This window comes from Cyanistes caeruleus, chromosome 6 (assembly GCF_971803275.1).
Source record: "Cyanistes caeruleus chromosome 6, bCyaCae1.hap1.1, whole genome shotgun sequence".
Lineage (NCBI taxonomy): Eukaryota > Metazoa > Chordata > Aves > Passeriformes > Paridae > Cyanistes > Cyanistes caeruleus.
In genome coordinates, this window is record NC_141706.1 from 44,676,445 (window position 1) to 44,702,854 (window position 26,410).

Sequence of the window (26,410 nt, forward strand, 5' to 3'; positions counted from 1 at the left end):
CATTTAGTCATCCTTATAGCCATCCACACTTTAGGTGCATTAGGTGCATCTTGAGAAGCTTTCACTTGTTCAAAACTGGAAACTAGTAAAAACATTTACAACTGTTATGCCCTATTATGCAGTATTCAACTGATGCTACATTTCAAGGTCTACCACAATCCTTACCAAGTTTCGGGGCAGCTATAAATGGCCTGGTAAATTTGGTTTTGAAATCAATGAGCTTTTAAAGAAATCTGTTTCCCTTTTAGCTCTGCAACAAGACACAATATTTTCATTTGTAAACATGCTGTTCTATAATCAAACATTTTCTGCTTTTGACAGTTGCCTGAAATAAAATCTACTGAACTCAAATAACTTACTTTAAAAATAAAGCAGTACCTTTTCAACATAAATCTTTCAATACTTTCTGCGCTGCTCCACAGTCTAACATATATGGAAAGATTTTAAGGAAAATTTAATCGAGTGTCCAAATATAACTCTACTTTAAACATTAGGTCATCTAAACATCTGTCTCGAATATATCCCTAGGGATTTAAATCAAAAGTCTGCTAAACATGTACAATCATTTTGAAAATAAATAACAGAACAAATTTAGTCTTGATTATGATTATCATGCTTTTTAAAAGGAAACATTTATTCTAATAAGAAAAGTCTGAACTAATTTAAACTTTATGGACATTAACTTAGAAGAGTTTCATACCCTAAATAAGATATTTCTTTCCATTTACTCTAGTCTCTATTAACATTCATGGATTTATATCTGCAGAAAGCCTACATGTTTTCTTCCTCCCTTTTAGAAATGCCTAATCAATAAGCTTTATTTATTACCATATTAAAAAATGAAATTTTGCAGGAAGGAGAAAGATTTGCTAAAAATTATCAGAAAATATTGATTTGCTTTCTTTTTGTCATCTGGGATGGCCATCATCTTATTTCACAATAAGGAAGAATATGCCAGTCAAAGCATGTAGCACATTGATACTTATTTTCTTCACTGCTTAGAAAAAAACACAATAAAGACTGTTTTAAGCAAGGACTATCTCATTACCCAGTCAGCATTACAGTTTTGCCTTGTAAAATTTTTACTAAGAGGTATAATAAATAAGTGGCAGCCATGTTCCCCCTGCTTAATGCAACAGCACCCTTCAATATCTTAATCCCATTTAGGAGAGGAGAATTAAGCACTTATCTGCAAATACAGTACTTTCTTAAAAGTGCCAATGCTTTGGCTCTGCAATAACCAGAGAGTTGGAGATGAATGAAAAGCAGAACGGTGAAGACTCTCAAAGCTCTCATATTCTTCCAGGAGTCTTTTACTCTCAGAATATTGCCCATTCCTCTACATAACTCCTCTTTTTGATGATGAACTGATCCCAGGATGAATTAGTATAGAAACCCAGAGACAACAGAGGCTACCAAGAATATGATGACAGAAGCATCTAAAATGGGCACCGGGCATGATGTTTTGAATGTGCAGCATGACCAAAGCAAGCACTCTTGCTTTTCACACTATTATGCAGTTCTGAAAATTAAGGTGCACACACAAGATTGTGCTGCCACTGGTCAGCATCAATATTAAGGAAATGTCTTGGAAAAATAAATTATTCTAAAAACCTATGAGCACCCTGACACTTTGTTTTCTACTCCTTGTCATGGCGTTATGTTACACACATGTGTACGTCACCACATTCTAGGCAGCATTTCAAAACTGCCTGTTTTGAACATACATGTAACCAACTTAAAAACCCCCACTGTACTATCACAAATCTCAAGAATTCATAACTTCATGGCTCAGATCCAAAATTCATCTAAAGATCAGGAGCACCACCTTTATTATTTGGTTCTTAAAACATCTACAGTTCATAATTTCAAGCTTTAATACCAAAATACTGAGGGTAAGATTTGGTTTTAAAATGAAGTTATAATCAAACTTTCAAATTCAGAAATTAATCACATAGCTTTACAAACTGGAAGAGACATCAAATATCATAGAATCCATAATCAAGAGTTAATTTTTATTTCTGTGCCTCTGATTATGTAAGAAACATTTTTTTTTTCACCCTTGCCCTTCCTATCTTACTGAGTTCAGTATGTTATCTGGAGCCAGTGGACAAAACAAAGTTTAGTGATATTTACTACACATTCAAAATATATATTAATTTTGAAAATCAACCCTCTAACTAAATATTAATAAATAAGTGTTAGTAATAGAAAAATAAGTAAACCTTAACTCTGTTGCAAAGCCACTCAGAATTGCAGAATTTGCTCTAAGAGGAAGTGAAATAAATACTGCAATGAATTTTCAAAAACTGAAAAGTCTACTAAGACTTTCATTTGCCTTTGGGAGTGTTGCTGTTTGGGGGCACCAGCCACACATCTGCATACTTCAGTATAATAAAAACAGTAAAAAGTCCAGGAAATTAGGATAACACACTGAACTGGGAAATGATTCATTGACTAAAGACTAAAAGATGACCCATAAACTGTGTTTCCTGACAAAAATTGATGGATTGAAAATGATCCAGAGGGAAAACAAAAGCAGCTGTTAACGGTGTAGTTCAGTGACTGAAAAGCAGATCTAAACGCCAATTTACTCCTGCGTTTCTTTTCCCACTGTATGGGTGGGACTTCTCAATAACATTCAGACCTCACAGTTACTTAATCATCAGAAAACCACCACTGTAGACAACTGAAACATTAATTACCTGTTTCAGATGTTGGTGCAATGATATCTAATTGTAATGATTCCCCAGGACAAGACAAGCTGCAGAAAAAATGGCAGGCACTTGTCCTGTAACTACTCTACTTTCAATACACCCAAAACAGCTGACCTGTAGTACAGAATACACTATCTTCAGATGGCTGATATTTAACACTTTCTTGCACAAATAATTAATTAGACATCAGAGAATTTCATATTATAAAAACCAATATTGATTTACTTTACCCAACAACTGGACCAGTGTTCCCACAGTCAGCTAATATCAATTCATCTACTCCAACAGGAAAAAAAAATTAATTGTATGTTTTCAAGTCCTGTTGAAGAAAAGTCCATTTAAGGCCTTTATAATCAAGACTGAGATACTTGAAAATACTTAGAGGCATCACTATTATCCATTCATTGCAATTCTGCTTTTCAAAACTTCCAAGTTCTAGGAGTCACATCACTATCTGAAAATAGCTTTAGCTTTTTAAGCCTTGTCTTTAGCCCTTTTAGCTCTTTTCATTCATACCAACCCTAATCATAATACTTAAACCCGTCTGGAAAGGTCAGTATAATCGTTTTTCAGAGAGAATTTCAATTTTGTAACAGACTAGTTCCTCCAGTCTCGAGGGTATGATTTTGAGTGTCTCCCACCCTGATAGCTTGAAATGGAAAAGCAGCAAGCATAAAGAAAGAATGTTTACATGCATAAGGACATCCAAGGTAATGCCACAGAAACTAAGCTACAGTTAAATGAAAACTTGTAATAGCATCACTTATCAGGCAAAAGTGCCAGATTTTATGCACAGAAATAACCAGAACCAATTTTCATTTTCTCTTCTAGAACACTGCCACAGAAAACACACCTACTGCTATCAAGTCATGCTTTGTTGCTATACATTAGAATTTTATTCTTACTGCATAATAAACTTCGGTGTTACAACAATTCAACATGGATTTGAATATGTGTATCAGTCACTAAGCATAACTGATGAAACAATAAACAGTAATGAAAAATTGTTCTTTATGCCAATATAATCTTGGCTCACAGAAGCTGTAAGAGCTTCGGAATTGCCTCTGCAGACAAAGCATTTTTTGCCTACAAATTTTACAACAGGCATGTTCCAGTATTAATTATTTTGACTACCTACATGATTTTACATGTATAAAATATACTATTCCACAATACTATTTAACTTTAAACTCTGGCAACAAAATTTTATAGCTTATTTTGAAGAAGTATGTATGTTTAAGCTTTTATGCTTTGCTGTAGGTCTCATGCCTGCAAATACTTGAAGGAAGTTAACAGAGGCTTAAAACAGTGTGTATGTAACACTGAAGTCTTTACTTTGGTTATAGATTGGCATTGAGAGCTTGATGACATTTGTGCAATACTGCATAAAATCTATGCCAAAATTAAAATAAGCAAGACTCAAATTTCTCACTGTGGAAGTCAGTAGCTATTTGCATATTTATTATACTGGGACACGAACATATCCCAATTCTTTTATTTACATATAATATCATAGTATTACAACCATCTGTTGACCTTTACCAGTGATGCATCACCACTTATAATTTTGTGGTTAATTCAATGATAGTCATATTCAGTGCCATTGGTTGTGCAGTACACATATGAAATCAGCATTTATTGATCATTATTTATTTGACACCTTTAAGCTTTTATTTTGCATATTATCTTTCAAAATTACACATGTTTATCTTCTTATCTGCAAGAGCTTCAAGATACATTTCTATCGCTCTGCTACACGTAGAAAAAAAAAAAAAAAAATCACATTAACATCTTATTGTAGTATTGCACTGCCATCTTGTGGGCAGTAGATCGAATGAGTGCAAATCACTACAGCGTTTTCTGAGTGTGAAGTTGGTCGTTTTGACAGGTTTGGGATTTTGTGGAGGGTGGGAGATAAGGGGTGAGGTTTTTCGAGAAAAAAAACTTGTTACTCTAAAAGCAATAGAAAACTGATAACTTTTCTGAAAACCCTCAGGCTTACCATATACACAAAATCTGAAGGATAAGTGCCTTGTTACACCCATAGAGGATTCTGTGCACAAAATGTTTCGTCCCAATAGGCTAACGTGCCAGACTAAATAAAGCTCAGTCAACTTCTCATTCTATCCAGTGCATCCTACTTGAACAAAGACACACTTGGAATTATGATTTTGCTGCAGGACTCAAACCAAGTGAGTAGCAGAGCAAGTCTGAAATTTAATCCCCAGGTACAACAAGCCATTTGGTATGAACTGTATCTGGATCCACGGACTAAAAATTGTTCTTTTCAGGGTCCCAGTTTCTACAGAAAGTACTAAGCATACTACAGGTGTCATAACACTTTAGAAATTATGAAAGTTCTTACTTTTTTTCTGTCACTGTTACATAAACATGCAAAATTTACTTTATACCTTAACCCCCATATAAAAGCTGTTACATTAAAAAATAAATCCCCAAACACAGCTTGAAACACATTTAAGAGCTCAAAATGGCTGTTTGTGTGTAGCTAGTACACTTCAATAACTCAATCAAACAAGATCATTTCATCCTAAACATTCTCTGGACAGAGACAAAGTTGAGGTCAATGGTTCTGTCTGAGGGGAGGCCAGTGATGTGTAGCATCCCTCAGGGCTCTGTCTTGGGTCCACTGCTCTTCGGTGTCTTCATTACTGACATAGACAGTGAGACCTCAGCACATATGCAGATTGCATGAAGCTCAGTGCTGCAGTTGACAAAACAGAGGGACATTATTCCATCCAGGATCCTGGATAAATTTGATACAGGGCCCTACAAGTACCTCATGAAGTTCAAGAAATCCAAGTTCAAGGTGCTGCACCTGGGTCAGGCAAGGAGAGATGTGAGCAGATGTTGAGACAAGAAGTCATTGAGAGCAGCCTTGCAGAGAAGGACTCGGTAATTCTTGTGGATGAAAAGCTGGACATAAATTTGCGATGTACACTCGCAATCCAGAAGGATGACCTTATCCAGGGCTGCATCAAGAGCAGTGGGGGCAGGCCAAGGGAGTTGATTCTGCACCTCTGCTCTTGCGAGACCTCACCTGCAATGCTGCATCCAGATCTGGAGTCCTCAGCACAAGAATGACATGGATCTGTAGAGCAGACCCAGAGGAGGCCACAAAGATGACAGTGAGTGAAATCTCCCTCCTACAAAGACAGATTGAGAGAGTTGTTCAACATGAAGAAGACAAGGCTCCAGGGAGACCTTGCTATGGCCTGCCAGTACCATTAAGGGACTTAAAAAAAGGAGGGACAGGAACTTTTTATATGGACAGACAATGACAAGACAAGGGGCAATGGCTTTAAACTGAAAGAGGGAAGTTTTTGATTAAATGTTATTAAGAAATTCTTTACTCAGAGGGCACTGAAGTGTTACAACAGTGCAGAGGGTCTAATGTTGGCCAAATGTTCATGTACCTACCAGAATTATTTACTCATTTTCTGCTGCGAGATAGGATTAGGAGCAGAGCAAAGCAGGCTCGAATTTTAAAGGGTATAAAGAATAAAGAATACTGTTCTCCCTCTTTCAACTGTATAGTGATGAAAGCAATAGAGAGCACATAGACCTTGCAAAGGTGCTTCACATTTTCTTTTCACCAGGTCTCATAATGTGCATGGTTGTCTGAGCAGAAACAGATAGAAATCTTTCCAAGTTTTAACTTCCCAACTGTTCCTACATCCTCCCAGTTTCTAGAAGCAAACTGGAGGAGGTCCAGGAACCTGATATCTCAGCTTACACATATTTAACCTTATTTGGGTCTTCTCTTACCCAAAGTTCTCCTCACCATATTGTCAACCAAGCAATTCTTGTCCAAATCTCCAAGTCCAGCACCAGGTTGGCATGCTATTAGTTTCTCAGACTAGCACAGAAAATTTGCTTCATTGGTTGCTTCTAGTGCATTCCTTTGAAGCACTTCAACTTGTAGAACATTTCCTTGAAATGATTACTTTTTGACTGCTTCCCATCCTTAGCTTTTTTATTTAAAGACTTTGCTAACATCTGAAATACTAAATCAAGGCAGTGAAAGACACTGAGCATGTACTGTGTTAAGGCCTCAGATATTTCAGCCTCAAATGACTTCAGAGAAAGGGAGAAAGGAAGGTTTAAGCACTTTAAAACATTATGGTTCAAGTCAAGAAAGTTACAAGGTGTAGCTAAGTACTTAGCTAGTTGAAATTACCTCTGATGATTAACTGATTATTTTAGTAATGTGAATGCCCATGGCATGGCTTAAAAGGAAGAAAAAAGCACCCAAGAAAACATGGACTACTCCTCCTAACTTTAACTCCCAGAAAACTGTCATAAAAATAAAAACAAGGGAGGGGGATAATTAGACAATTTTCCTGCTGTTTCAAGTGCTTCCTGTACATCTATTATGCTCCCTCTCCCATTCATAGGAACCGAATAACTAACGGTGTTTCACTGACTATGCTGGCTAGTGTACCCTGTAATGATTTTTGTCTGCCTAATGCCTCTCACAACAGGAAGACCAAACACTGGTTTTAATACTGTATTTGCATTTGATAATCTTAGCTTGACAAGTGGCTTTCCTGCTTAGAGGAACCATGTATATATGGTTCAAAGAAGTTGCTGCTATCCTGGTTAATCAACTTTGTCTACTCCTGAAATAAAACACCTCTCAAGAGAAAAGGTTTGGACTTTCAAAGGAGCTTAAGAGAATTAGACTCCCAAATCTTATTAGGTTTCAATGCAGCTGGAAACCTAACTCTTTTTAAAAAAAAATTAAAAAAGATATTAAAAATTTGAAGCTGAGAAGTACAGAGAAGCAGAAACCCTGCTGTTTCATGAAAATAGGAAGAATAGGGGGGAAAAAAGATCAATCTAGATTATCCCTATGAAGTAATTATTTTATTTTACAGTTCATTTTGTTTTGACTTTTCCATATTCATTTTACAGTAATTAATTTTGCAGTTCAAGTTCATTTATTAAATTAGGCAAAGAGACGCACTGAATTTTCAGCAGAGAAGTACTTAAAGATTGGTTAAATATTACAGATCTGAAAAACATGCCATCTTTGTATTTATCACTTAATATATGAAATAAATGGTTCAAAATTTTAACTTTAAAATTTAAAATGTTTATAGGTTATTTGTACATATATGAAAGAAAAAGTGGTGATCATACAAGTAAATATTAATTAAATTTTATTTTTGTTACCTGTGGTTTTAGCTAATTGTTTCCATCTGCAGTCTTTTGTTATTAAAAAGCAAGAACACACCTGTACCAAGTAGAAGCATCCTAAAACCTTCAGGGTAACTAGATCCAGCCACCTGCCCTCACTGTGCCAAGGGTATCTGTGCAATTGTTTATGACATTTGCACTTCACCATTCAAACTGACTCAAAACTCTGTTACAAGGATGTCTTGACAAATTAATCTGGGTATCACATAACATACTTTGCACTATTCAGCTCCTCTCTCTGAAAAAAGAAACATCCATTTACTTTGTATGCAACACTATTGTTTTAATTTGTGCCTTTTCCATACAGACAGGCAAAACAAGGATTTTTTTGATCTTTGTGCTTTAGAGAAACAATTCTTCCTGTGACTTGAACCCTGCATTGACTGAGCTTTTCAAATAACGTTTTGAAAAATTGCTGTAAATCTAAGGAAATCAGAGGCTCCCAAGTTGATCTTTCCACAGTGATACTTGCAGTTTAGAGTTGATTTTTGATTTTAGAGTTGATTAGAGTTTAATTTTTTTGCTATAAATTCCACACATGCCTTAGCTTACTAATTAACTACTAGAGAAAAGGAGTTTGCCTGCAGTTCTCTGTACTAGAAGGCCTGAATTCACTAATGAAGTGTCCCAATTACATTTCAATTGAAGTCCTTTTCCTCACTATTGTCATACACTCAAGCAAGCAAACAAAACCAAGTATTTTGAATTATGAATTATTAACCTTCACTGAGGAATCTGAAAGATGGGAGTAAACAATGCCAGCAGAAGTAACATAAGCCAAGCCTAAGACTTTTTTCATATTTAGAATTTCATTCACTCTCAGGAAGCAGAGCTTTCATTTCACATGAAGTCAGGTTACAAGCCAGATGAAAGCAGACTCACCCCCTGCCACAAAGTATGCATGAGGTCTGTCATGCTTGACTTTTACAGTTCAGTTACAGCAGAGAGCTGTTCAAGTTTAACTTAGCAATGCCTCTGACAGCCAACAGTATGCTTATATTTTTCCTCTTTAAACACTGAATACTTTAATTTCTCCTTCTTCCAGCATGCCAGTATCTTCCATTTTATCAGTCCTGTAGACTAGGCTTCATGCTTGATTTCTTTCTTTCTTTCTCTTCCCCTGTCTTTATTAAGTCCATGAACAAGTCCTGTCATCTTCCATGAAGTGTCAAAAAATCCCTTTCTTCCTGTTCTGCCAGCTAGGGCTTATCTCCAATAATTTTCCACTCAACCTAGCAGATTTACTTCTTATCATATCCTTTTGCATCAGACATGCAGATTCTAAATAACCTCTCATTTTACTTATGCAGGCAATATTTCTGACCCTTCAATTACACCTACTGGGCTGTGCCATTCATCCCCAACCTCCTCAGTACTTTCCTACCAGTACTTTGATAGAGTCCAACTCACAGTATATTTCTTAGAAACCAGCTTAACTAAGAATATTTTATGTTTGTTTGGGGATTTGGTTTTGTTTTGGTTTTTTGTTTGGTCTGTTGTTGTGTTGTTTGGGTGTTTGGGGGTTTTTTTTGTTTTGTTTTTGTTTGTTTTTTGGTTGGTTGGTTTTGTTTCTTTCTAAATACCAGGCTGTGGTACACACAGCAGTGTCACTCTAGCATATCTGTGGCAGTCACTTGAGGCCAGGAAACAGAACAAAACACCTAAAAGAGCCCTATGTCCTTCTGCAGAGACAGCCAAAATCAATATAGGGTGGTCAAAGTAATATTGGGAAACTAAGGTCAGGAAACAAACTCAATCCTTTTCTCCCTCCTTCCACCTTTTCCATGTTGGATCTACACTTGCTTAAGAAATTTAACCTTTAGACTGAAGACCTCAAAACTCCAGCCTTCACCTTCTACTTTCTCTACAAATTAACAGGAAAGAACACCACTGAGTTTTAAGCATCTGTCAAGCAAGTTTCTGAGTTTCAGCCATTTCCCTTTAATGAACCTTAGAGCTCCCATTTGAATCACACAACTAAAACTCCCCTGGTATAATTTCAGTGTTGTTCACACTTAATTGAAACAATCATTATTGGTTTGTTTCAAAGCTAATGAATAGAAATTTCTGTACAATTTTAAGGCTAGTGATGCAGCTAAGGAACTTCTTGCCTGACAGGAGATTAAGCAAAAGGTTGCAAGCATCTTTAACATTGTGCCTCTGGACTAGATGCAACAGGAATTATACTTTTATATATACATGAAGTATAATATGCATTATACTTTTTTTAAAAAAGAGTTGCATGTGGATCAATGGTGTCCTTGAAAATTCTCTCATCCTAATACTGATGCCTACCAGATTACCAATTTTTTTTCATTTATCTAAATTACAATTTTCTGTCTGTTTTGTTGAGCAATCTGTTCTTCTACAAAGAGAGCCTTTAGCAAAAACGGGCTCCTGCCAGAGGATGGTTACATAGTGCATCAGATCAATCTGAACCACTAAGGCACAGGCCAGCTGCTAAGGGCAGATAAATCTGTCATCTTGCAAAACATATGTTGGCAAAACACTTCAGTATCCCTTCAGGTTGAAGGGTTTTCAACGGTCTAGGACAAATTAAACCTTTCCATTCTTTCCTATAGGAAGATGGGGGTGGTACCAAGCAGAATCCAAAAAACCTTTAGCATTTCGAAGACTGCAGAAAAGCTTCATAAACAGTCATACAATACACTGGAAGGGCTGGGACAGCAGTCATACAATACACTGGGACAGCACACTTCTCCACTTCTGCTATGACATCTCTAGCTGTCAAAGGAGAAGGCTGAAAACAAAGGGCATACAGAGTCACTTGCATGAAAAGGAGACGTTCAATTGTGTGTTGGTGGCAGGAATGCATAGAAGTGGATTTAGAGGTACCAGGGGAATTATAGGCAATGGAAGACCAGTCCACATGTAGTGTCACGGCCACACAGGTCTCAATCAAAAGAGAATTCTTCTTGCACACATTACACTGAAGCATTACGTAAAACACGGCAACACCACCATGTAGCTCTCCTCTTTCATGCAAAACATAATATGACAAACAGCATTTAGACCTCAGAAGAGACACTAAGGGACATTTAAAAACACACTACATAGTTGAAATATTAACAGGATTTACAAATACAGTCTGAATTAGGACACTGTGTTAAAATCCCCTATGCTGCAGGCTGGTTTAAATATTTCAGTTTCACTGGGATTTAGGCAAGAAACCTGAAGAAATTGGCTACCAACGATTTCATTGCTAAACAGACGCCTAAGATTTTGCCATTTGTAGTTTAGACTACATAGACTACAAACGAATGAGTAACGTCCACATTCCTAAAAGTATTTTTAAAACCCTACAGAAACTCATTTCCACTGCAGCCCTGCGTTGTTTTCTCTGTAACTCAGCGACGAAGAGTGCCACGGGGAAGGCGTCTGAGCCCGACAACTATGTTTTCTGTCCCGAATGCAGGCGCTGGAGGCGGATCCCCGCCGCGGGCTGCCCCGAGCGCGGCTCTGCGGCACAGCCGGCCCCAAGGGCTGCAGCCGCGCTCGGGGCCACCGGCGGCTGCTGCCGTTGGAGAGGCCCGCCCGCCACTCTTATCGCCCGAGGGGCTGCGGGGCGTGTGTGGCGCAGATACACCGCAGGGCCGGGGAGCGCCCCTTCAACCCCTGCCCCACCGGCGGGCCGAGCACCGATGCAGAAGTTGCCCCGGGACCCCCGGGCTCGGGTCGCCTCCGGGGCCGGCCCGCGCCGCCCGCCGGGGGAGGAGCCGCGCTGAGGCGGCTCGTTCCCCGCCGCCCGAGCAGCGCCGAGAGGGGGAGGCGGCGCGGCCGCCTGCGCCTCAACTTGGAGGAGCGGCGGCAGGGGACGGGCAGACCCTTCCCGCCCACGAGGAACGCGCCCACTCACCCGCCGAGCCTCCGGCGACGACTTGGTGAGAGGCCTCCTGCAGAAAGCCCCGGGGCTGCCGAGCCATCCTTGCCCGCGCCGCGGCGGCGACGAGAGGCAGCTGGCGCCTGGAGAGCGGCTGCCGAGCCGGGGCCGAGTCCGCCCTGGGCGGGTGGGGAAGGGCCGGGGGGGCCGCGGTTATCTGCGGGCGGGAGGGGGGGCCGCGAACGCCGGGGGCGGGGGCGGGGGCCCGGGCTGCGCGGCCCCGCGGCGGCCTTTGGCAGCCGGCCCCGGGCAGAGGGCGGCCCCGGGCAGGGCACGGGCTCGCAGCCACGGGCGATCGCTTCCAGCCGGCAAAGCGGCTGCCTCTCTCTCTGAGCGCAGAGCCGGGACGGCCGGCGCTGCCATCGCCCAGGCTGGGGCGGGGAGCGACGCTGTGGCGCTGTCGGCGGCGGACGGCAGCCGGTCGCCTGCTGAGGCTCGGGCCGGGCACTCCCGCCTCGGGGCTGGTGCCGTACAGCGCGCATCCTGCTCCCTCACCCCTGTACAGCGCGCATCCTGCTCCCTCACCGCTGTACAGCGCACATCCTGCTCCCTCACCGCTGTACAGCGCGCATCCTGCTCCCTCACCCCTGTACAGCGCGCATCCTGCTCCCTCACCCCTGTACAGCGCGCATCCTGCTCCCTCACCGCTGTACAGCGCACATCCTGCTCCCTCACCCCTGTACAGCGCGCATCCTGCTCCCTCACCGCTGTACAGCGCACATCCTGCTCCCTCACCGCTGTACAGCGCGCATCCTGCTCCCTCACCCCTGTACAGCGCGCATCCTGCTCCCTCACCGCTGTACAGCGCGCATCCTGCTCCCTCACCCCTGTACAGCGCGCATCCTGCTCCCTCACCCCTGTACAGCACACATCCTGCTCCCTTCACCCCTGTACAGCGCGCATCCTGCTCCCTCACCCCTGTACAGCGCGCATCCTGCTCCCTCACCCCTGTACAGCACACATCCTGCTCCCTTCACCCCTGTACAGCGCGCATCCTGCTCCCTCACCCCTGTACAGCGCGCATCCTGCTCCCTCACCGCTGTACAGCGCGCATCCTGCTCCCTCACCCCTGTACAGCGCGCATCCTGCTCCCTCACCCCTGTACAGCGCGCATCCTGCTCCCTCACCCCTGTACAGCGCGCATCCTGCTCCCTCACCCCTGTACAGCGCGCATCCTGCTCCCTCACCGCTGTACAGCGCGCATCCTGCTCCCTCACCCCTGTACAGCGCGCATCCTGCTCCCTCACCCCTGTACAGCGCGCATCCTGCTCCCTTCACCGCTGTACAGCGCGCATCCTGCTCCCTCACCCCTGTACAGCACACATCCTGCTCCCTCACCCCTGTACAGCGCGCATCCTGCTCCCTCACCCCTGTACAGCGCGCATCCTGCTCCCTCACCGCTGCTGGGACCCAGCTAGTGCCCGCACATACTCTGCTGCTCAACTTCTAGGAAGGGCCGGTGGTGCCGCTGGGCTCACAGGCTGTCTTTTTGAAGCCTACTGCCCTTTTAAAACTTTTAGTCTAGAGGTTGGTTCCATCTCTTCGATGTTCAAAGGACGCGGGTATTTTGTCACTTGGAGAGTAGCTATTGCATGTCCTACACGGACCTGTTGGCCTATCTTAGTAAACAAAACGGTGACAGGGCATGGGCTGGAAGTGCTGGGACTTGATGAGCGCTGTTGCTGCCAGCTGCCAGCACTGCTTTCGGCAAGGCCAGTCTCTGCTTTTCCAGAAGATGCCCGAGTACAACATAGGGGACAGCGTGGGCTCGTCCCAGAGGCAGCACCATTGAAGTACAAGTTCGTAGGGGTGTTCTGATACATTAGTTTGCTGAGAGTCTGCGAGTGTTTTGTGATAGTTTAGCTACAAATGTTGCTAACTGACTAGAGGTCCCAGCCTCAAAAGGTAATGTAGCCTTTTTTAATGCAGAACAAGGATTAGAGGAAAAACAACGGGTTTATTGCTACCGAAAAGGATGGGAATGTAGGAAATATACAGAGAATGTTAATAAAGCGTTAAAAGACCAAGACCCTAATTGCAAAAAGGAATAATAGTCTGGTATAGCACTTGGATATAACACTTGAATGCATCAGCCAATAAATAATAACATGAGTTTTTGAACTATGTAGGAGCAGAGTGCAGATTGCTGTGGGAATACAGAGTAACTCCCTTAAATTAATAAACCTTGAATGTGCTGACCTTTCAGTAATTAAAATCTCAACTTCAATGTTTCATTAGCATTTGCCTTAGTTCACTTGGTTTGGCTCCTTGAGACTGCTGCGCAATAAATGCTCCTGGATGATCAAGTCTCCGGTGTTCCCTATCATCAAAAAGCAGATGCAGAAGCATCACTACATTTTGGTCTACAGATGTAGGTCTTGTGCAATGTTTCCTTGGGTACAAATAGAAAATCTGGTATTAAGGTGGACTTTGCTACAGTATTTCGACAGCAAAGAATTTGGAGTTGATCAGACGGTGCAGAAGCTGGTCAGACGCATTTGTTTTCTGCAGAAGGTGTCCCCGCATCAAAGAGAAGGTTTACATGAAGAAACTGAAAAATAACTGTCAGAGTGCATGTAAATTACATAGATGTTCACACAGCAGCATAACACCTGCTTCTTAAAAAACCCCCAAACAACCTCTGCTCTTGTTAGGAAATCATTAAGTTTGTTTCACAATATTCAAACTCTGAATCTATTCCCCCTAATTCCCCAACTGGAAGTCTCTTTTACATATGGAACTTCTCCCTTACTTTCCATCTACTCCTCCCTCCTCCCCCACAAAGGGCAACCTTCCCACTGTGCAGGTTTCCTAAAGCACTTCTAGGCTTAATCCTATTTCCATATGGCCTCTTCCCAAACCAGTACACGAGCGCTACTCCATTCTTTTCCTCGATAGCCCTAGTCTGTCTCTCCCTTTGTGGTTACTGCTTCCCTTACTAGGGGATTCCTTCCATGCTGGGCAGCACCCCAGCGCTATCGCCCCGCGAAGGAAACCACAGCTGGCCGTGCGGGGGCAGGACGGGCGGGAGAGACCCCGCAAAGCAGTGCTGTGCTCCTCCCCGCCCCGCCCGCCTCTCCCGCCCGCGGGGCGGCACCACCCCCGCGCCCCGGTCCCGCCGCCTGGCCCCGCCCCCGGGCCGCGGCCTCGCCGCCGCGCGCTCCCGAGGGCGGCGGGCGCGCGCGCCCCTCCCCCGTCCGCCCGCGGCTTTGTTGCGGCGGCGGCGGCGGGGCCGGAGCGCGCAGGTAACGGGGCGGCGGGGCCGGGTCGGGGCCGCCCCGCGGCGCTCGGGTTGGAACTCGCCCCATCCTCGGCGCCGGGGCTCGGCGGCGCGTCCCGCCGAGGCGGCATTAGGTCGGGCCGCTCGGTCCCCAGCGCCTCCCCGCGGGCAAGCGGCCCTGCCCGGCCTCCTCCGCCCCCGGCGCCGAGCCGCCGCCGGGCCCTTGCGCCGCTGACCGGCCGCGTGTGCCGTGGCATCCCCTTGGCTGGGCTGATGTTGCCTCCCCATGGCCGCCGGGCGGCCCGGCTTGCCCCACTCGCCAGCTCTGCAGCTGGAAACAGGGGAAAGGAAGAAAGTTTCCCGTTGCGGGTGCGATATTCGGGGTCCCAGAGGCTGCCGGCTTAGCGGGGAGGGAAGGGATGAACCGGCTGCCGCCTCCCGGGAGGGGGACAGCGCTCAGAAGGGAGCCGGGACTGTCCGAGATGAAACTTGCCCCGAACAAATTCAGGAGGTCGATGCTGGATCTTGAGTGTCAGATGAGAACAAACTGTGTAAGATGCTCAGCATTGTAGTAATATATTTAAAAAAAAAAGGGTGGGGGGGAAACACAAGAAAAGAGCTTGCTAAAATAAAGTTTGTGCTTTTTTTTTTTTAATATTTATGACTTAAAGCTGCTTAGGAGATGAGCTGTATACCTCAGCTCCTGTTGGAATTCCTGCTAATCAGAATTCTTGATGATGGTGTGAGCGTCTATTTCTTTTGAGGAAAAGGCTGTGGTTTCTCAGTGTGAACAGTTTGGGAGAAAAACATTCAGTAAATGTACCCAAAGGGCAATTTTACCTGAGGCGATACACCCTCCAACGTTTGTCCCTGGAAAAACTACAGCTGGGTCTAGGTACAACTTCGGGTGGTTGAGGTGATTGGAGCTGGGTTGCTGTAGGAGTTTGTTCAGCCCGAGTTTGGGAATTCAGAGTGCCCTGCAGAACCGTAGTGGCTTTTGAATATTCCAGCAAGTTCTAACTGCAGTTAGAAAAGTCTTAAATTGCAGTGCTTTAGCTGTGGAAGAAAAATCAGTTATCCACAGCAGTGTGCTTTCTGGCTCAGGTCTCAGAGCTGCAAATTTTGGAGTTTCTAGGATCTGTGGGATTTAGGGAAGTGCAACAATGTGCTTGCCTTGTTCTTGTACCTGTCCTTGAGCATCCATACTTGACCAGTTCTGCTCTGGGAATGTACAGCTCTGATTTAACTTGAAACCACTTCTTTTAGGTTATTTGTTTATTTAAGTATGTCATGGCACTAACTTATAAATCTCATGAGGTTTAAAAGGAATTAAAACTGTCATGCCACTTGAACATGCTGCTTATGTGGTTGTTCTCTTTGGTTTTATTTTGCTGTTTAGTATCCAGAATGTTGTAATTCGTGACAAGGTTCTTCAGCTATGTGAGACAGAGCTATGTACACCAATGATGTGCCATCAATTTGATGGCTGTGAGCTCTTCTGTCCTGTCTCTGGTAAAGGGAGTAGCACTGATTTCAGGATCTTGAAAGTGATAAAGTTGTCTTGCCTGTCCAGCTAAGAAGAAGTTACTGCAGTTCTGGTTGCAGTATGAAAAGTAAAAAGAGGGACTGGGAGGTGAAATTACTTTTAGGATTTAAAAGGTAGGGACAGTTGCTGCTACTAGTTTCTATAGGTATTACAGGTTTTCTTGCAATGATACTGCAAGTTCCTTAGAGGAAGATTCCCATTACAGTTTGTAGTGGGGACTACTGTAGTAATAGTAGCGGGTAACAAGTTAAGTTTTAAAAATCTCTTCCCCAGTCATCACATGATGACTACTTAGATTTCTTGCCTTTTTCTTTGTTTGCTTGCTTTGTTTCTGGATTTACTTATTTTCCCTTTTAGTTATTAGTTTTTTCAGGTGTTTTGGAAAAAGAAATGTTACTTTTCTTCACATTCTGTTAATCTATCTCCCTGTTTGTTAGAAGTCATTCTAGATGCTGCTAAATTAGAAATGCCTTATAATGGTGTTAAACTCTTTCCCTGACCACTAAGAAGCAAAAAAAGCCCAAGGTTTTGTTTCAGTCTTAGTATTTCTCTTGCAGCAAGACAAGTACAACACATTTTATTACTGGCAAAAATAGTATGGTGCTGATGCCACATGACCCACATGTAGCTTTTTGCAGTTAGTGGGCATTTTAGTTTTTGAGAGTGCATAGGTTACTAACAAAGGAAGGGAGTGTTTGGATCTTCCTAGAAGGGGTTAGAGGAGAAGAGAAAATATGTGTTTGATAGTTCTCTGTGGAAAGAATCAACAAATTATTCATTAGGACTTAAAGCAAGAAGATACACATGAGCTGAGGTTGAAAGGGAAGGGCATCCTGCCTATAGATCACAGTTTTGTGTAAAATTATTTGTGAACTTGAAAGATATCCTAAAGGATCTTTATGCTACCTACTTTTTAGTCTGCCAAACAGAGAGCAGAACAGATGCTGCATGCTGATGGCAGTGCAATGCCACAGTGCAATGGTTTTGAGCTATGAATTGGTGATCTAACTTGATGCTCACTATAGTGCAGGTCACCCAAATCAATGCAGAAGCTTTTCACTCTTACATCTGTTATCCTATGTGGGAAATTGATGTTTTGAAACTTCCCTTTGAAACAAACAACCCTTCTGGGCTGCAGACTATTGACAAATTTAACTTCAAGCTAATGTTGCAACTGACAGATATTCCTGTGAGTATGATTGCTGCCTTTTTCCTTTTCCTTTGAAAGGAAAATGGTTTTGAAGGAGCAAGAGAAACAATATTGAACCTTTATTTGCAGAACAGATACAGCTATGGAAATAACCAATGTGAATGCTCAGTTGTTAAGATGATTCTCTGCTGCTTTCAGCCACCAGTTTAAGTGACAAGATGCTTGGCATGCTCCCTGCTTACTTGATAGCAGCAGACTTCTGTTTAACATTATGATTCTTGATGTGGACCTTTGTCCTTTAGGGACAGGTTAAAATGCAAACTCAGAGTTTCTGCGGAATGGTGCCCTTGGTAAAGAATATTATATATTAGAATTTTGAAAATAGTTTATATGCATATTGGCTTTATGTGGCAAGGTTCTTTAGCAGGGGAGCTACAGAGGGTCTTCTGTGAGAAGGTGCTAGAAGCTTCCCTGATGTGTGACAGAGCCAATCTTCAAGATGGATCCACTGCTGGGCAAGGCCAACCTGTTAGCAGCAGTGGCAGCACCTCTGGTATAATGGAATTAAGAAAGGGGGGAGGACTGGGAATTCTCACTTGGAGCTGCAGAGAGGAATTAGAATGCATGAGAAAAAAAACTCTGCAGACACCAAGGTCGGTGATGAAGGAGAGGGAGGAGGTGCACCAGGAGGTGCTCTCTTCTCTCCAGAGAAGAGATTCCCCTGCAGCCTCTTGTGCAGACCATGGTGAGGCAGCTGTGCCCCTGCAGCCCATGGACATCCACCAGGGAACAGGGATCCCCACCATGGAACAGAGGTCCACCTGCAGCTCACAGAGGACCCCACACTGGAACAAGTGTCTGTGCCCAAAGGAGGCTGTGACCCTATGGAAAACCTGTTCTGTACCAGGCTCTTGGCAGGCCCATGTTAGAGCAGGTTTGCTGGCAGGAGGGAGCTATGGGGGACCCACACTGGAGGAGTTTGTTCATGAAAGATTGAACCACATGGAAGGAACTCACACTGTGAGCAGTTTGTGAATAATTAGTCCATGGGAAGCAATCATATTGAAGTTTATGGAGGACTTTGTCCTATGGAAGGGACCCCACACTGAAGCAGGGGAAGAATGAGGAGTTCTCTCCCCATGGAAGAAAGAGCAGCAGAGACAATGTGTGATGAACTGACTGTAAACCCTGTTTCTTTCCCTCTGCTGTGTGATGGGGAGGGGGTAAACTGGGAGTAAAGTTAAACCCAAGAAGAAGCGTGAGGAAAGTGTTTTAAAGCTTAGTATTTCCCTGAGTCAACTCTGTTTTGATGGTAACTGGTGAGTTAGCCTTTTGTTATATTTTCCTTTTCCCTGTACAGCTGAGGAGGGAGTGATAGAGCAGCTTTGGTGGGCACCTGGATTCCAGTCAGTCAGCTCACCTCAACATGAGTTATTGCTGGGATCAATCTTTAGTTTTCATAGTATTAATGAATCCAGTAATATTTTTTGAAATGTCCACATGTAGGTTACAGTTCTCTAAAATAAATTTAATTTCTTGAAATGTTTTGTATGATGTGTGAAACAGGCACTAAGTACAAGTAACAGACATGATCATGTAAATTGAACTCCAGTGGATTCCTATCATAATGCAGTATGTGTTGCTTAAAGGTTTATTTCATTAAACTTCTAAACATGAAAACAGCTTATTGAATTTACTGTGCGCTGTTACACTTGGCTGAGTCTTGCCAAAGGCATTTTAATGGTTATTTCCAGCTTTTCAGAGGAATTAAATTCAGTGGTTCAATTAATTATTCTGAAAGAATTTTTTATTTTGGAATTTTTTGAAACTGAGTTGTGGTACCTGTGGCCTACGATTAACTTTATTTTGGCCACCAGAGTATGTGTACAACTTACTTTCCTTCCTTTTTCGTTAGTTTTTGTTTTGCTTACCTGTGCTTTTCTCTAGCAGGCACATGGGGGAGTTTATTCGGTCAGGTGACTGATGGGAGGCTGTTTGTGCATGTGTTGTGACCTGGCTGTGCTACATGAGCACCAGATGACTTGCAGGAAGGCTCCTGTGGGTTCTAGAGTAGGGAGGGGATTGAAGGGCTCAGCAGGGTCCATGGGTGACTTACAGGCTAGTTGCCATTATAGTTGCTGAAACATATTCTGGAAATTTACATTGAAAAAAGGCATATAATCCTGTTGTTGACTTCACATGTGGTTAAAATTATCATCAATATGTTTCTTTTATTTTTCACAGGGGCTAAAATACATGAGACCAGTTCATACTATCTGTTATGTAATAGAAAAAAAGTCAAGACAGTGGCTGTGGTATTGTTTTGTTAAGTATCTCTTGCTAGAGTAACAAACCAAGGAACAGATCCAACTTCCCTTTAAGTGAATGGCAAATTCCCATCGGTCACAAAAGCACGGGATTACACTGTGGGTTTGGAAGAAATAATCAGGAATGAGTTCAGCTCCTGGAGGGCATTCATTTTTGCACCATGAAATCTGTAATAAATTGAGTTAAGGAGATCCACATAACATGCTGATAGACAAATGTTATCCTTTCTGTCCTTTTATGTAAATCTGTTGAAGACAGAATTTGATCTTTAAGTTATATGTTCATGTAAATAGTAATATTCTGACTAGCTATGCACTAATTTAAATGTTAAGTGTGAAATAAATTAGAAAAACCTAATCTGGTGAAGTAATGTAGTATTACTACAAAGAGGGACAAAGAAGGATTAAAATGCCTTTTTGTTGATTGGGTCTTTATAGGGAGAGGGTGGTAGTTACCATCAGGATTTGTGGAATGATTGCAGGGTTGTTCCTGAATTGAAACTGTTCTGAAAATGCTGTATGATGCCGCAGAGAATTTAACATGGGATCATAATTAGAAAAGCTAAGACATTCCAGTGGTGTCTTCAAAGCTATTGATAGAAGTTATGCAAAAATGAGTGTATTCTTTTTAAAGCATTTATTTCTCTCTGTAATAGTGTGACACCTAGTTATATACTTTTTGAAAGTGCTGTTTGAGAGAGATTATATAGCAAAATGTGAGGATACATATCTAACGCAATATTGTGTCAGATATTATAATTTATGCTTCTTGTAGTTGCCTAAATTATCCCATCCTATAATATCAATAGTGGTATTGATATAATAAAAACCTTAGTATCCATGGAATATTTTAATTAAGTTATTAGTATTGCTTTCGGAAAGTTACAACTTGCTTTCCTTAAGTAGTGTTCTTAACTTACGGTTTCTGTGATCTGCTGTTGGACTTGCTTTAGGATACTGCTTCTCAATGTGTTCTTGGGATTCACATTCAAATAAATGAAATTTTAGGTTATTATAAAATAGTAATTTTAGGTATTAAGTAATTAAGGAGTGGGAAGGCATTAAATTTGCTATGTAAATTTTTAGATGCAAGCCTGAGAAACAAAGCCATATTTTTTATCATGTATTTCTATAGTGTGCTTCTTGTGTGTGCATAGACACAGGCAGTTTTTCCAGTTGCTATTTTGGCAGAGTATTAGGATGTGGTTTTCCTTGTCTGAGATTTGACATAAGCATTGTGTGATCATTTTGCTGCTTAGTACCTTCCTTGCAATGCGGAAATTTGCACTGTGAAACACCCACCACAATTTTAAGATTTACTGACATTTTTGTAGCTCTTGTAGAGCTACAGAAATGTGTTATTGTTTTTAATTTCTTTTTTACAAATACTAATAGATGATCCAGGAACAATGATAGACATTCAGTTGCTTAGTGTAATCAAAGCAGTCCAATCAAATACTTGGATACTAATTTAAAACTATATTCACAGGCACTAGTTCACTTTTATCCACTTTTCTTTCTTTTTTTTCTTTGCCTCTGCTAGTTGTCATGATACCAGGAGATTGCTGACTGTAAACAGAATAAAATGAAATAAAAATTAGTCTTGAAGTAGTTAAATATCTCCATTCCCATGATCTATATCTGAAGAAAAACAAACAGTATTTAATGCGTCTGTGTTCTTGGATCTGTTTGCAATGGTATTTATTTTCATTAAACCACAGGAATCTTGAAGTTTAACTTTCCCCTATGCACCTGACTGTATGATGAAAAAGGATGTAGTTCCACACCTATATCCTTCTCAAGTGTGGCCTGCATTGATGTCATTGTTCCTTAAAGAGACATCAGCAAACCCGTAGTTCTGCTCAGTTTTATTTTAAAGTGCATTTTGATTAAAATTTAAATTAAGCAAGTGGAAAAGTCACTTCCAAGTTTAAAAGTTTGCTTTTCCTTCAAGTAAAAATTTTGAAAAAAGACAGTGTTCTGTTCTCATTTTGCGGTGCTGAATAAAGTTCGTTTTAGGAGATTTTCTTTTCCATTAGTTCCTCAATTGTCATTTGTAGGGAACAGGCTACATTGGGAAAACTGAGCCACAGGAGGAGCTATGTGAATTCCCTGGTGCCCTTGTTCAGCAATTCTCTTTGCCTTATAGGATAATCCATAGAGCCTCAAAAGAGCATCTCTAATGCCTTAAATTGTGATGTCGTTTGCAGTAGTTTTTGAGGGTTATCTGTGTTGCTGATTTGCTTGCGTTAAGAAGGAACAGTAAAGCTTCACATCTGGATTGGGAACGTGTAGTCATATGCTGCATCTTGTAGAAAAATGGCACATCTTTATAATAGTTTTTGAGTCGTATTTTACAAATATTAAAGGATAACAAAAAATGTCATAGCGGTACAAGTTTCAACCTAGCATGAAGTGAACGTGTGGGAGTGAATGCAGTTAGTTTTCTTCTGAAACAGCAGTGTTTTCTGAATGTGTCTTGTGACATGTCACATTATGTGTTCCAAACACCTCGTTAGCGAACAGAGATGTGACATAGGTGCTGAGATTTTGGTTGATTTTTCCCCAGCAGCGCTTGCCGTGGGTGTGTGGGATCGCAGGCCGGCAGATGGAGCCCTGTGCCAGCAGGCAGCCGGAGCGAACCTGCAGCCTCGCTAACCCGAGCGCCGGGCTGGAGCGGCTCCTTCAGCGGGGATCCGGGATATGTTTTATTCATTGAAATGCGAGTGGGTTTAGAATTAAATGGCTACCACTAGCCGCGCAAGTCAAGGCAGTGACTGTGTGCTGAGATGCTTAGGGACAGCTTTGTGGTGTTCGTGACGGGCGGGCGATCGGGTGAAATAGCCTGCTCTGTTCCACAGTGCTGCAAGGAGCAGAGCCCACGTGGCTTGCCAGTGTATTCTGGTACCTTCTGAGCCAACTGCATGTCCTTAGGCAAATCTTGGATGAAACCCTCGAAAACGGTGCCTGTGGGAAGCTCTTTAAGAAATGTACAAAGATTAAAATACAAGTTTGGGGATTTAGTTTTCTATTTTTGTTTTTTCATATATGCTAATTCCTGATTTTTTTTTTTTAAATGTATTTTTGAGTGTAGAGGAATGTTGAACAGAGCAGTTCAGAAATCCAAAATCAGCAGTAGCTAATCTTGCCTATTGCCTGCTTTGCATGCTATGTGTCCACACCCGCAGCCCAGAGCTGTGTTACGTGGCTCAACTAAATGATACAGTGGACTGGGTTTGTTGACATTTGTGTGGGCCGCTTGTAGAACTGTGAAAAACTTCCAAGTTTTTTGAAACTTTCTTTAGAAATCAGTTTACCTGATGCAGTTTTGTATATAGCCAAGTTACTCCAGTGTGAGAACAGTTCATAAACAGCAAGATGCTAATTTTATTTGAAATTTTTAAATGCAGTTCTTAATTTTAAAGGGAGAAAGGAAAATGTTTGAGAGATAATAGGTAGTAAGGTTTCGTTCTTGTTGTGGGGGTTTTTACTGGGTTTGTTCCAATAAGTCTATGTTTGAAATATCTGAGAGATTAGTAGTATTCTGTGATTGTAACAGGTATTCCGTTTCTATAACATATGCCCTGCATTTTTTTATTTGAAATTCCAATTGTCTTAATGTTTACATTTCAAAACAATGGGAAGGGTGTGGGTCCCTGGTGTTTTTGCTCTGACTAATATTTCTGCACAGTAACACTCCTGTACTGTACGTTATATCTCAAAAGAAAAATTAAGTCATTCTCAAAGCCTAAAGATTTGTCTGATGACTATATGAATACTGGGCTAAATTGCAATCTGAAGTAATCTTTGGTAATGTGTTTCTACCTGCTGTTCATTATGTGTGTTAAACTGGCATTCAGATGTTAGGAAATTAGGACTTAGAAGTGAGATTGTGAAAGAAAGCATTTTTCAAAAATAAATTATTCAGTTAGAATTCTGCTGGGATTGTATGGGGAGTTTTGCTTTATTTATTCTAATGGTTAGTAGTCAATTTTGCTTATGGTTTGCAAAGATGAAATTATGGATTTTCTTTCTCATGGCATATAGTTGGATGGGGTTTTGAGCAACAAATGAAAGGTTTCCCTGGCCATGGCAGGAGATTGGAATAGGTGATCTTCAAGATCCCTTCCAACCCAAAGTACACTGTGGTTCATGGTAGCAAACTATTACAGCACTCTAATCATTCAAACCCAAGTATTTGTTGCAGTCTGGAGAGGAAGTTCTAGACATTATTCCAACCAAAAGTGCATTTTTAAAGAACAGACTCAAATCACAGCTATAAACATCCTTGTGCTTTGAAGAGAAAAAATACAGTCATGTGTGGGGTTGACCCCAACCAGCACCTAAACACCTGCACAGCTGCTCACTTGCTGCTCCCTCCAGCAGGCTGAGAAGGAAAATAAGGAGGTGGAAGAAAACTCACGGTCCAAGACAACAACAGTTTAGTAAGCAAAGGAAAACAAAGGAAGAACAAACCAACCAAACAAAACTAAAAACAACAAAACTTTATGCAAATGGAGACACTAGCCACCTCTCACCGTCAGTGCACCATGGTCCAGCCATCACAGAGAACAGCTGCTTTGGAAGAAAAACTGCATACCCCCTTCTTTGCTTTACCCAGTTTCCATTGCTAAACATGACATTATATGGTATGGAATATCCTTTTGGTTGGTTTGGGTTAGCTCTGTCCACTCACAATGTCTTGCCCACGCCCAGGCTACTCTTTGGAGGGACAGAGCTGGTGGGAAACAAAAGCCTTGATGCTGTGGAAGCAGTGTAAGCCATATTCAGAATACTGGTATGTTATCAGCACTGTTCTAGCTATTACCCCAAAACACCAAAGTACCATGTGTGCAGTTACGAAGGAAGTTAAATGACATCCAAACCAGAGTCAGTACAAGTAGTAACATATCTTTCCAATGGTAAAAATACTCTTTTCTAGAATGTGTTATGAAAAGCATTTTGTAAATTTGTAGCAGCATTGATGACAGATGGATATACAGCTAAAATTTGTGAGGGAGGAATTTCTAAATTTATATAAATAAAATTTACTTAAGCAAGTCTCAATTTTAAAAGTCTAATAATTTAGAAGAAATTTTACTTCTATGCAACAGTGACTTCTCACATATGAAGTTGCAACATATATATTTAGCATTAGTGATGTCTTAAGCTACCGTTGTTTTTTGCAAGAATGATCATGCCCTTTTGTTTTCAGCCATTGTGTTTTTGTGTTCTTTGACTTTTGATTTAGTTAGTACCAGAGGCAGTGATATGAGCACAAATAGGAAGCTGTAGCAGAATATAAGTATTTGACTTGAGTGTTTATGAAAATAAGCTTTCGCTGCCTCTCAAGGGCATGGTTGCAAAGTTTAGCTCATGTTCTTGTTAAAGGGATGTTTTCTTTGGATAGGAGGGAGGTTTTTTTCAGACGTTTGACAGTAAAGCTTTCAGTGAAATACAGGGTAGAGCTGAAAAGACAAAATGTTCAGAAAATTACATTCCAATGAATGTTTGCCCTTAGAAGCGAAAGAAGAGCTTAATAATCTTGTATGATGCATGAAATGAGTGGTAAAGTCAACAGAGTGGATATACTGGTCATTGAAAGGTGAGGGAAATAAGACAAGCCTTCATTAAACTTGGCCTTTAAAGGTTTGTAAAAAACAAAATACAGAAACACCAAGTCTTGCACCTGCCAGTGCATGGAGGACATCATGAAAAGATGACTGATAACCAATGTTTTTCTGTGCTTGATGCATCAGTTGAATTTGGCAGTTACTCTGAAGAAAATGGAGACCACCTCTGTGTGTTCAGCATTCCTTATGTATCAGCACCTGGGTCCTTTGAGAGATTTTGTATAGTGCCTGAAGCATTCGGGAGGGAAGTACAGCACATGTTGAATAGCAAAGGTTGTAGTGAGGACTGATGTTTTGACCCAGGGAGGATGATAGAAATGTAGAGCTGGCAATTGTGAAAAGCTTTGGGAAGTATCAGAGCTTCTAGGCTCTGGTTCTCTCCCAATCCAAAAGATCACAGGTGGTAACTGAAACAGATTAATTTGTAATTCTGATATAAGCATAAGTAATGCATTTTTCTGCTGACTGTATAGAGTACCTCAAAGATCTACTGATAGCTGCCTTTAGCATGACATTTTATCCCTGTCATGGTGATTTTTGTTAACAGGTTACATTATGTGGGGAAGGAGATTATGGTAACTGAGGCATATAAAGACAGAACAAAACTTAAGCTTGTGTAGAGGCTTGTGATCTTCTATATTGATGAGCTGTAAAACAATTGTTTGAAAAACATGTCTTGGTCTTCTGAGGTCTGAA

General features: G+C 41.7%; 2 protein-coding genes across 4 annotated transcripts in view; one reads left to right on the forward strand and one right to left on the reverse strand.

The window, feature by feature from the left end:
* SLC25A21 (solute carrier family 25 member 21) overlaps window positions 1-11,967 on the reverse strand; it is a 236,191-nt gene extending 224,224 nt beyond the window's left edge. For 2 of the 3 annotated variants that reach the window (XM_086891704.1, XM_086891705.1), the window contains exon 1: window positions 11,815-11,967. In XM_086891704.1, the coding sequence (XP_086747830.1) occupies window positions 11,815-11,881 (67 nt within the window). In that variant the 5' untranslated portion in view covers window positions 11,882-11,967. The remainder of the gene's footprint in view (window positions 1-11,814) is intronic. The other variant, XM_086891703.1, reaches the window with a different exon arrangement.
* Window positions 11,968-15,039: 3,072 nt separating this feature from the next.
* Window positions 15,040-26,410, forward strand: part of MIPOL1 (mirror-image polydactyly 1) — a 184,808-nt gene continuing 173,437 nt past the window's right edge. Inside the window, exon 1 of the mRNA XM_086891698.1 lies at window positions 15,040-15,083. The gene's annotated coding sequence lies outside the window, so the exon portion shown is untranslated. The remainder of the gene's footprint in view (window positions 15,084-26,410) is intronic.